The following is a 12,186-nucleotide window of genomic DNA, read 5'->3' on the forward strand; positions in this document are numbered from 1 at the left end:
TTCCTAGGTGCTTTATATATAGTCACCCATTAGTCCACCAAACAACCCACCCTTTAAGATAGGTAGTATTATGTGCAAATTTTAAATTGGAGGCAGAGAGTAGTTAAGTAGCTCACTCCAGGTCACAAAGATGGTAAGTGACAGAGCTGAGATTTCATCCCAGGTAGTCTTGTTTCCAAAGTCCATACCCTTAACCACTACATCACAGCTCTTGGAGAGGGTGGAGGACGTGGAGAGTGAAGTTGCTATTTTGGAAGTTTGTTCGGTGACAATTCAGGCACTGTGTTCAGCAGTGCTGCAGCCAATTACCTTCTGCCAGACAGTCCTATTTCTCTGTGTCCACTGTGGTCAGCATTCATTGCATCGTGGGGCCATAAGGCAGCCAACACAGGGCCCCCAGGACGACTGCTTTGAACTGAATTAATCAATCCAATCAAACAATGATTCAACTTAGTCAAATAACCAGTTTCACTGGCTGTTTATTTGACTTGGTTGATGAGTTGTCTGAACTGAGTGAACGGGCAGCCGAGTCTTTGGGGGCAGTGTAGACACAGCCTTTGATTGAAGTGATGCCACTGCCGTGATGCTGAGTGACGCTCGTCAAGTTCTTCCTATAAAAATCAACATCACCAGGCTTGACTCTGTGGAAGGGGCATTTGCTTCTTTCCTAATCGAATCTACGCAAGTAAAAATGTTGTTATTCCTCTGTGAGGGCAGCTAAATGGATTAAATAATGCACTGAATTAGCAAAACAGAGGGAAAGATAAAATAAGAAATACAGGGCACGCTGCTGTTGATACCTTTAAGGGAGAATGCTGCTGATAATACTGGAGAAGACTTTCTTCTCTTTAGAAAGTCAAGGTTGGTATCCATATTTGTAAATTCTAAAGCCAGTGAACAAGTCAGGTATCTCCCACAGTTCTGGAAGAACAAGTTGGAGGCCAGAGGGCAAACTGGTATTTGTTTAAGGTTGACTAAGGCAGGTAAATGATCCCAGGAGGCTCATGGAGGCATGGCAGAACACTGAAAACCTTTGAGGAATGTTTTTAAGAGTCAAGTGGATAGTCTCTTTGCTCTGTAAAGATCTGCAGGATGATTTCACTTACCTGCATGTGTCTCTTTATCACTGTTAAATATTTACAGATCGATGTTTGAGTGCTTGGGGGCTTGGGGAGCTTTACTTATCAGAAAGCACTTTTTAAAATGCAGTTAACACTGGAGCTGGTGGAAGGATGAAAATGCCATCTGTCTCATTTGCTTCCCAATGGTCTCAAAGCTCTTTGGGGTTGGCTTTGGCTATTCTAATGACTTTGCTGGGCAGGAAATCTTAGACCATTCATTCTGAATGAATTCAAAGTTGTGAAAGGAAAGGCTGTTAGAAGGTAGTGTGCATAGTCTAATAATAGATTTGTCCACTGTCATAGGTGAGTCTTTATTTGAGAGAAAAATAGATGCCAGCTATTCTGAGGCTGCTTTATTCATTCATAAATACGCAGCAGATATTTATTGAGTGTCTTCTTTCTGTCTAGAGCTATGCTAGGAACTAAAATGAAGCTGTGAATGTGGCAGACAAGAATGGTGCCTAAATAAAGCTGCAATTTTAGTAAGAGAAGAACACACAAATATGGTATCTAGATACGTGTATGTTTACTAGCAAGCAGGAAAAGACAAACAAGAACCCTTCCACTTGTAAATTTTCAATGTTCTTAGCCCATTTCTATAAAAGAAGTTTTACCTGAGGGGCAGATGCAAATCCTTCCGGCCCATCACTAAAGATATGTCTAGGAGCATGGAATAGGCTCCTGTAATAACTTAAGCTGTAAACTTTAATTTGTTGTACACACGTTAAAAAAAAAAAAAGCAGAGTCACATTCGCTATTGGCTAAATCAAACCAACCATTTACTCTGTAAAATAGTTTTATGTACAATGGATCTCATAAAGATGAACACAGTCTATTTCATGAATGTCGGTGTGCTTGCACCAAAGCGCGGTGTAACTGATGCGGCATGTGGGTTTCCTCCACACCTTTCCCAACTTCGGTCAATTGACAGGTCAAAATTGGGATTGTGTTATTCATCCCTTGAGCCCATTGCTCTTTAAAAATCAAGCTTTTCTTAGAGTTTCTGTGTTGCTAATCACTAGGATAATCTCATATTTAGGACTGATTGCCCTGAGAAAGAATCAGTCTTTCAAAAGCTGGTGGTTTTGTGTAATTCACTATTTAAGTAAGTTTAAGAACATTATAGTTGCTTGTTAGCCTTGATGGAAGTCTAAGACACCTTTGTGGTTCATACGTGGAGGGGATGACCAACCAGGCAGAGTTTTTGTATTGGCCTCATTTCTCCAACTGTCTATCAGACATTTAGGGTTTGGCAAATTCTTTTAGTGCATTTTGCCAAGTACTTTCCCCAGTAATTTTTAAAAATCATGTATGCTTCAAAAGAAATTTAATGTATATATATATCTCTGGTTCATTTACACTTAGCTCATCAGAATGTTATTTTCCTGGAGTTCTTTCATTATCTAGGAGATTGGTGAATCCCCCAGCAAACTCTATTTTTTTTCTGTCACAATTTCTGAGAATAAGCAAAATTTGAATTTTACAATTTTGTATTCTCAGGAACCAATCATTCTGAGTGCTGTTTGAAATACCAATGTGTTCACAGCCTTTGATGATGGTGTGTCATCCAACTTTTTGGGCCCAGAGTAAAAATAAGAAAAATAATTTGATTTTAGGATAAGGTAACTTTTAAGCTAAGTATCAACTCTAAAAGGAGATTTTCTGAAAGTGGGATATTTGGAGAAGTGTGATAATCTCCAAATATACCACCTACTATATATAATCATTAGTAATTGATTAAAAACATTGGTTGATGCCAGTCTAGCTGGAATCATTTGAGATTCATTTGACCCCTACAGTTAAAGGAATTAAAAAGTTGGAAACTCTTTGCCTCTATCTGAGTACTTTAAATTTGCTTCTGAGAACCACTGCGGTAACTGTTGCATGTTTTAAAAAGCAAAATTGCTAATCGGAGTCCTTAAAAGCAACTTCAACATGCACCAGTATGAGCTACTGGAGATTCTTTGGCTTTGAATACAAAATCTGGCTTTCCACCCCCTCCACCCCCTACAGCTTTGTGTGATTTGAGGATAATTTGTAAAAACCCCTCTAGAAGGGAACTGTGCAGGGTGACGGTTGTTAACTAGACTTATTGTGCTGATCATTTTCATAATATATACAAATATCGAACCATTATTTTGTACACCTGAAACTAATATAATGTTATATGTCAAATATGCCTCTGTAAAAAGAATTTAAATATATAAAACCCCTCTAGAACCGGGTTTCCTTGTGTAAAATTGCACTTTTACATAAGCCTGGAAACCAGGCTTGTGCTACTAATTTGAAGGTATTTTTCAGAATAAAATGAAATAATAAATAAAAAGTACTTTAAAATCTTTAAATATGAAGCATACTCTACAATGGTACTTCTCAAACTATTCTTGGTGAAAGACAGTTTTTTTCCTTCAATCCGTTGTGTGTTGAAACTTATAAAATACAATAAAAATGAATTGCTAGAAAAGTGAAATAAAAAAAGCATGCAAAAATATAAGTGCAATTGTAAGAACTACTAGATCCAATAAACATATAATTACTCTATTAAATTGGTATAAAAGTAAATGAAATAAAAAAGACATACAAAAATATAAGCACAATTGTAAGACTTATTAGCCCCAATAAACAGAAAATTACTCTGTTAAATTGGTATAAAACTTTCTAAATGCTTTCTCTTGATTTCAATTCCTGTCTCATCACATGGGATAACAAACAGCTCATAGCCTCGCACTGGTCCATGGATCACACTTAGATTAGCTGTGCTTTGGCAAACAGAGCAGGGAGAACCTGCCTGTCATGACTGTCCTAGGGATGTGCTTCTTTCAGCACCTGACAATGATGGTTCCTAACTTCATGTCATGTTGTGGTTTTGAACCTCTCCCTGTTTTCCTAGGTAAAGACATATTTCTGAGTAGTATTTCACATTTAAATTTTCAGTAATGATCTTCTGGGCTTCGTGCTTTGGCAGCCTCTTTGATTCTGCCATTTTCCTAATCTAGTTTCCATGATTTTTTACTTCTTAGACATCTCTCTTCTCTTATTTCTTCCTGTGGCAAACTTTCTGGGCAGGTCTCCTTCTCACACCAATACCAGCCTCTGTCCAGTCTAAGGTACCCTTCACACTCATTCCTCAGCTTATCCCTAATAAGATGAGTTCCTTGCTCACAGACCTTCTAAGGCTCCCTCTTGTCTGTCAAATTAAGCACTGCCTGCCTTACTCTTTCCTGCCTTTTAGCCTCTTCTCAAGCTGCCTTCTTAGCTTAAAATGTTCCCCCGCTCCAAAATCCTGTCATTTGCATCCTCCCCATCTTCCTAACCTTATACCAAACACCATCTTCCCTTGTTGGCGGATGTGCTCTGTCCTTCCCTGCGGACAACCTATACCCCTCACCTGACACAGATACTGTTTTGCCCAGCACAGTTTTGTGGATTAGATTGAACAACTTCCCTCTGCTCTCCCTCACCCCCACCCTAACATAATTATGGACAATTTGAAGTGAGGGGCCGGGCCTTCTTAATCTTCTAAATTAAAAAGTTATCAATTACCGAGTAACATAAATTCCCTTTCCGATAAAAAAAACAAGATCAACTGCCATGAAGATGGTTAATTTCCCCTTAATCCCTACTCAGTTTCTTGGGTAACCATGATAATGTGTTTGGTCATTTGGAGTGCATTTTTTAAGACCTTTCAATTTTTAATGTATTTAGATATTATATGACTATTGAAGTAGCTTTGTTTTGTGTGTACATGCCAAGACCTATGTAAGTGTTAGCTGTTATTACTTTTGCTCTGTGGCTTGTCCTTTTCATTCGGTAATCTGTCTTGGAGGCACGGTCATGTCAATACCTGGAGATCTACCTCACTTGGTAACTATCCCACAGCATTATAGGAGTGGATGTTTACTTTTTCGTTATTACAAATACCTGTGTCTCTCTTTTCTAGAACCTAGCACAGTGCCTTGCACATGTGAGTACCTGATAAATATTTGTGGAATTGACCAAACCAAGGAGTTCCTAAATTCCTTTGACCTGTTACCATTTCATTTAAGAGATTAGGAATAATAACCACTTGAGGCAGCATAGAGGAATTTCCTTGGGGACAACTCATATTTGGACATCAAAATTAGGGTGAAATGTGAGAAACATAAAGGAGGGTTTCAAGAAGGCTAATGAAGTTTAGAGTAGAAAATAAGGGCAAGGAAGAAAGGCTAAAATGAGGTTGACAGTGAACCTGAGAACAGCCTTCCTATGTGAAGATCACTGTTCTCTCACTACAAAGACAGAAGCAGAAGGAGAGGACTGTGAACATGTTAAACCAATTTAGCATGCGAATTCTTAGATCAGGATAACTGGATTCACCCTCCGAGAGACTTTTGAGAGCAGTTTGTTTCTCCTCTCTAGGAAGAGTACAACAGTGGTCTTATCCAATAGCAAAAGGCTGGAATAGACGACTTGTCAGGATCTTTCCTGATGGAGAACTAAGTCTGTAATTATCTTTAGGCCCTTAATTTATGCTGTTATAATTGGTTTAGCAAATTCAAAATTCCTAGGGGGCACTATTTTGGGGTTAATGAATAGATAAAATATAAGAGTCCACGTCATCTATTTAATTGCATTGTTCCCAACTTTTTTTTCTTCACCTTTTAACTGTCTTTCTCTGGAAATAAATTCTTTCAGGTAGGTTGGTGGTTGAAGTTTGCCTTTTAAATCTTTCATTTTCCTTTAGGCTACAATTCCATCAGCATCAGTAGATCATGAACTGAGTCATGGATGGATTTTGAAAGCAGACATAATTCTAGAAAAATATATTCATGTGTCAGACTTGTGTCCTTTAATAGGATCATTTAAGTTATTCCTTGTATATTCAAATTTTTATTTTCTAAACACCATGTATTTATTTTCTAAACACCATTTACTTGACATTTTTCTCTTCTTAGTCCTTCTCTGATCATCTGAAGAGACAAACTGAATGCTAAGGTTTCTACTTTTAGCACTTGTTAGGCTAGGACTGTTGGAAACCTGGGAAATAAGAACACATTAATCAATCATGTCCTGCTGTTCATTTATTGCCATCTTGAGTATTAAAGCTGATAAGCTTTGATTGAGGTTTAAATTTTCTTTTAAGGTAGAAAGTGACTTGTGGCTCTATATTATTAAATGAGGGAATCAGTACACCCTTAATGTGATCAAATTATAGATCAGATTCAATTGTGATCATGGCAGTAACTCCGCTAACACCTGCTTTTCTGTGTGCTTTCCCTCTCCCCCTTTTTATTGACTAAATAGCAGACCTGAAACACATTTTATAAATAAAAGTAGTAAAATTCTTTATGACTTTTCCCTTAGAAGCAATGTTACCACAAAGGTTTTGACTTTTTGTTGTTATGCAACTTAAAAAAAATTATCTTGAAGATCTTTTCTAATAGATTGTAAGTGGTTTATGGAAAGCAGGGAAGAGGGGATTAGAATCTTGATAGTTAACACCAGAATTCTTCTCAGGCTGAGGCCGATCCCTAAAAGGAAACTAGTTTAAATAAGATTCTAGGGTAAAAGGTAAGCCCCTAAGGGCAGGGCTTGCTGAAGGAGGAAAGAAAGTAGATAATGAAACTGTCCTACTAAGAAAAAATAGGAATGAGAAGGTATTAAAGGGAAAGAGCGATATGATGGCCGAGCTACATGGGAATGTGGCTGAAGAATTTAAGAAAAGGAATTTCTCATATTCAATTTAGAGGAATTTCCCTTCATGTGTTCAACGCCCCCTCCTCCCCCCCCCCCATTATTGGTAACCCAATAAAATCTGTTATTATGTTAGAGCCTTGTGAGAGCGGTTGTTTTGATTGAAGAACTAGGCCAAATTTCGTTTCTGGATCAACAAGTACAAGGGAAAGAACAACAGGCTGTGAGAATGTATGAACTGAATTAATTCAGTGGAGCTTATTGGCCAACTCTCTCACGCCATTCTAAGAATTTGTAGAAGCCCTGGGGAGGGATTCTATTTCCCCAGGACATGGACTTGGGATTCTAGCAAATTCCAGCTTTCTCTTAAAGAACAATTCTTTAACATGCAGGTTGCCGTTGTTTATACTGTGTAGTACAAAGCTGTCTGAAAGAGATAAGATCCAGTTAAAAGAATAACAGTGCAGGGCTGTTGAGTGGTGACTGCCCCCCCAAAAGATACATCTACCTGAAGCTATAAATATAACCTTGGTTAGAAAAAGGATCTTTGCAGATGTCATTGTTATCGATCTCAAGTTGAGATCAACCTAGATTACATTGGATCCTAAATCCAGCAGCAAGTGTCCTCACGTGGGAAGAGATGGGGAAAGTATTCAGAGGAGAAGCCATGTGAAGACAGAAGCAGAGACTGGAGGGATGCCGCCACAAGCCACAGAGCACCCGGAGCCACCGGAAGTAGACGAGGCAAAGGAGAATTCTCCCCTAGAGTCTTTTGAGAGATTGCAGCTCTGCCAACACTTTGATTTTGGATTTCTCGTCTCCAGGATAATGAGAGAATAAATTTCTGCTGTGTTAAGCCACCCAGTTTGTGGTAATTTGTTATGGCAGCCCTAGGGAACTAATACCCATAGTAATTTACCCTCTAGATTCAATTTTGTATTGTCCTATAAAGTTCTCCTCTTCATCATTCTTGCCTAATTTTTCCTGCAAGGAATCAAGTACTCAAGGAGAGCTTCACTGGCATCACAGAACTCAACAATTCCTTGCAAACACGTGTTAGGCCATTTTTGCAGAATTAAGAGGGTGTCTTGAGCAATGAATCCAGGGATGATGGTGTGCCGCCTATTTCCCATGGCAGGGTTGGCAGAGGAACATGGTAGAGGCAATTTGTGGATTTTCTGGCTGCATTTGGAATTGAGATCTTGTTCTCTGAAAATGATTGGGCAGGGATATTTATGCACTGCTGATGACAAGTGTTGGAAGGAATAAAGTGGATGTAATTCGTCAGGCCCTGGAAGTAAACATTCCTCTTTGAATAGCTATAAATAGCTGTAAATCAAGTCTTGCCCTCCTTATCTCATAGGAAGGAGCTCTGCTAATCAGTTGTGCCTTCATGCCCCCTGAAATTTAAGTTTACTCTTGTAGAAGTGTGCTTTTAGAAGACTTGCAAGTAGTCTTTGTTGGTCGTCATATTTTTCTATGAAAAACATATGAAAATGGCAAAAGCTTTGTCGTGTCCGAGGACGCAAAAACATCTCTCATTGTAATGTGACCATTTGCTCTTGGGAGAGTCTATGGTTTTTTAACAATTCTAAAGAAATATTGGAGAAAGAAGAAGAAAAAAAAAAAACCCAAACCAAAACAAAACATAACCCATAAGGACAGAAGTTTGGGAAGCCAAGGTACAGGATATATAAAAAACAACTTTATACAAACCATATCTACCTTCCTGTTAGTGGGAAGTTGAAATATCTGCGATACAGACTCATTTCTTTGATAACTGAGATAGCAGTATTTTGTATGGGTTCTCAGTCGTTTGGGTTCCACAGCCCCTAGACTAAGGAGGCACTTGAATGAATGAGTGGGTGAATTAATGAATGAGATTGTATTGATATTAAGGACACAAGCTAAACTCATATTCTCTGTTGCTCTTTCTTTCTTTCTTTCTTTCTTTCTTTCTTTCTTTCTTTCTTTCTCTCTCTCTTTTTTTTTTTCCTTTTTGCTTATTTCTGGATTCCTGGCAAATTTCCGCAGGAGGGAGATTGCCCACAAGGAAAGACATTCGTCACTCTGACACCTAACTCAAGAGAAGGAGCAGAGCCGCCAGGAGGCAAGGCGAACTACAGGAGCCAGAACTTTGCCGAGCCCTTAATTAGGGTCAGAGGGACCTTAGCCATTTCCCTTTTCTGCCTCTTTTGAACCATAGCTACCAACTTGTTGCTTTTCTTCAAACAGGATTTTATACTTACATTTATCCAGGAATTATCCAGGAAACTGCTAATTTTATTTGTCCCTTCAGCCTGTTATTTCAGGTTAAATCTATAAAGGCAAATTATTAGGGCTGTAACTCTAATCCCACCAATTTTCTCAGACCTCATGGTGAATGGTATTATAGCCAAGTCCTACTTAAGCAGCTCCTAAATAATCAGGAGCCTCCATCAATCTGAAGTGTTTTTACTGCACTCTGCTGTTTCAGGGGAGCTGGGGTCGGGTAACAGTCAATTAAATAGCTTCATCACAGGGAGTTACAGAGAGAAAACATACCTTCTAGGACACACCTATATTTTCTTCATTTGTACATGATATAATCATATTCAGAATCGTTGAGAATTAGGACTAGAAAAGGCCTTAGAAAATGTGATCTAGTTCAACCATCTTTTTTAAGAAATGGGGAAGCAGGGAGTCAGGTTGTCAAATGCAATATCTCAAAGCAGGAGCTCATCAGTGGCCGAGATGGACCTAGAACGCAGGCCTAAATACCCAAAGTCACTGTCTGATCTGGTGTAATGGCTTAGAGCAATTTCTAGATCATCATTTGTCAAATAAAAGTTCCACCATCTTCATTACATTTAGTAAAGAAGAAAAATTAATTGATCAATTTTTGAAAGGAGAATGAAAACAGAGAGCATTTTCTGCTCAATCTTGAATTGAAAGGGAGCCATCAATTATCCGGAACGTCTTAAGGCTGCTACATCTCTTCTCTAAATTCTCTTACGTGTGTGTGTGTGTGTGTGTGTGTGTGTTTAGTAGAGGCTGTACAGTTAAGAATCCCATTTTATGTGTGGTATAATTTTCTAAAGACTTCAGATAATTCAGGACCAATGTTCCCGTGGATGAAATATAGAGACAACACATTTTGGGCGAAGATTAACCTGATGGTTTAAGGACCCTTACTCTGACTGCCATGTTGCCAGCCCTTTTCTACTCTTTTCCATTATCCTTGCCCTGTTGGCAAACTGTCTTACCAATCATGCTATCCTGGACAAGTGACCTAACCTCTTTGCGTCTCTGTTTGCTTATCTGTAAAGGTAATGATACGACCAACACCTCGAAGGGTTCCTGGGACGATTAAATGAGATAATTTCTTATGTATCATATAGGATCAGATGTGGCTTTCTGTGTGATACAACACAAAAAATAATGATGACAAACACAGTAGAAATATATTTCTCATTTAGCTTAAAAAAAAAGGTTGAAGGCAGGTATCCAGGGCTGGCATGACAGCTTCAGGGGCATTTGTGTTTCTGTTCTACTGTCCCTGTGTAAGCAGAGCCTGGCTTTTCCCATATCTGTGGCAACTTCCTGTCCTCTGACAGTCACATCCTCCTTGGCCTTCCAGGATTTCTGTGCCACTTGGGTGGCCCAGAGCTCCTCAGACAATTTTCTTTCACCTGGGGACTTTATTCCCACTATCAACTTTGAATTGTCCATTTGGAAAGAGGGAGAATTCAGTTTACATTTAGATATGGAAGCTTGATAGGCTTATTGGATTTGTGTTTTTACTGCTCAGTTTCCAAGAATGCTGCTTTAAAAGTGAGATTTGGGAATTGATAGTGTGTTTGGCGAAGAGAGGATCTTCCTGACATAAAGGCTGCCTACAATGATGGTCAAACTGCTTAGTAATGTTTGTGCATTTTCACAAATGATCTCTGTTTTAGAGGTTTAGCAAATATTTGGAAATTTTGAGGTTAAAATTAGGAACACTGAAAATGAGATCCAGGGGGCTTTTAAAATCTTTTCCACCATCTACATGGTAACGTGCGTATTTAGAGGATGATGTTTCCATTTTTATCTAGGAAATGTGAGGTCTTGGAAACTCTCTCTAGGCTCGAGGCTGGATCAATTGTAGGACTCACCTCTTCTGTTTTCCATCTCTTAATGGTCATTGTTCTTTGTTGCCTGATATTCAGTGTCTTGAAAACACTTCATATGTCTTGTCTGATGTTTTAGATGTTTTGAGCAGAAGAATGAATATGGTATCTGTTATTCCATCTTGACTAGAGGTGAAAATACTGTAAACTTAAATTTTTACATGAAGGAAAATCTCCTAAATTAAGTAAAATGATGCCCATGATAATTGAACTTCAAGATCCAGACATAATGAAACATTTTAAAAAGTGATCAAAAAAGAAAAATTGGAGAAAAACGAGGAACTCTATAAGCACATTTGTTCTCACTGTACTACAAAACTTCACTAAGGAGTGCTTTAAGAAGCAATTTGCTATTATTTTGAGTCTATGGACATTGTTGGGTGGAATTGTGGGTTGAATGGGTTGAATTGTGTCTCCCCAAAAGATATTTTGAAATCCTAACCTCCAGTGCCTCAGAATGTGACATTATTAGGGAATCGCATCCTCGTGGATGTAATTCATTAAGGTGATGTCATACTGCAGTAGGGTGGGCCGTTAATCCAACATGGCTGGTGTCCTTACAAGAAGATCCTTTGAAAACACAAAGACACAGGAGGGAAGAATGCCATGTGACAACAAAGGCAGAGATTGGAGTGATGCAGCCACAGGTCCAGGACTGATGGCCACCACCAGAAGCTAGGATGAAGCTAGGAGGAAGTCTTCCCGGGGACGCAGAGAGCGTGGCCCTGACACCATCTTCATCTCAGACTTTTAGCCCCCAGAACACTGAGGCAATAAGTTTGTGCTCTTTTAAGCCACCAAGTCTGTAGTACTTTGTTATGGCAGCCCTGGAAATCTAACATAGGAACTATGAATTTTTTTAAGTTATTGAAATTATTGCTATGGTTTGCTCACCATTTTTGAAGATGAAGGATAACAGTACATTCTAGGCATAAGCTTTCTTCTAGAAAACATGCTACTCAAAATATTCTTCCGAACGATATATTTTTTACATATAATAGATTAGTGATATTATTAAAAGTCCCAGTTGAAGTGAATGTCTATTGAATACCCCAAATGGTGCAGTGACAGCCAGAGCAACTTAGTAGCTGACAGTTCTGAAAATTAGCTTGCCCTATTAAAATTTGACTAATAACAAATATGAACATTAAGTAATTCTGAATAAAATTTCGGTTTTATTTTTGCATCCCTAAGGTTCACTCAATGATGATGATTTTTAGCTTTGGTTGGATATGGATTTT

The 12,186-nt window shown here is 38.6% G+C and overlaps 1 protein-coding gene across 2 annotated transcripts in view; it reads left to right on the forward strand.

Moving 5' to 3' along the window:
* Positions 1-12,186, forward strand: part of FTCDNL1 (formiminotransferase cyclodeaminase N-terminal like) — a 170,166-nt gene that overhangs the window by 138,960 nt on the left and 19,020 nt on the right. The window contains exon 7 of one of the 2 annotated variants that reach the window (XM_057747196.1): positions 1,530-1,668. The exons of the other annotated variant lie outside the window; for it this stretch is intronic. Within the exon in view, the coding sequence (XP_057603179.1) occupies positions 1,530-1,540 (11 nt within the window). The 3' untranslated portion in view covers positions 1,541-1,668. Of the gene's footprint in view, positions 1-1,529; positions 1,669-12,186 lie in introns of those variants that run through there. 2 annotated transcript variants of the gene reach the window in all.

This window comes from Hippopotamus amphibius, chromosome 8 (genome assembly GCF_030028045.1).
Source record: "Hippopotamus amphibius kiboko isolate mHipAmp2 chromosome 8, mHipAmp2.hap2, whole genome shotgun sequence".
NCBI lineage: Eukaryota > Metazoa > Chordata > Mammalia > Artiodactyla > Hippopotamidae > Hippopotamus > Hippopotamus amphibius.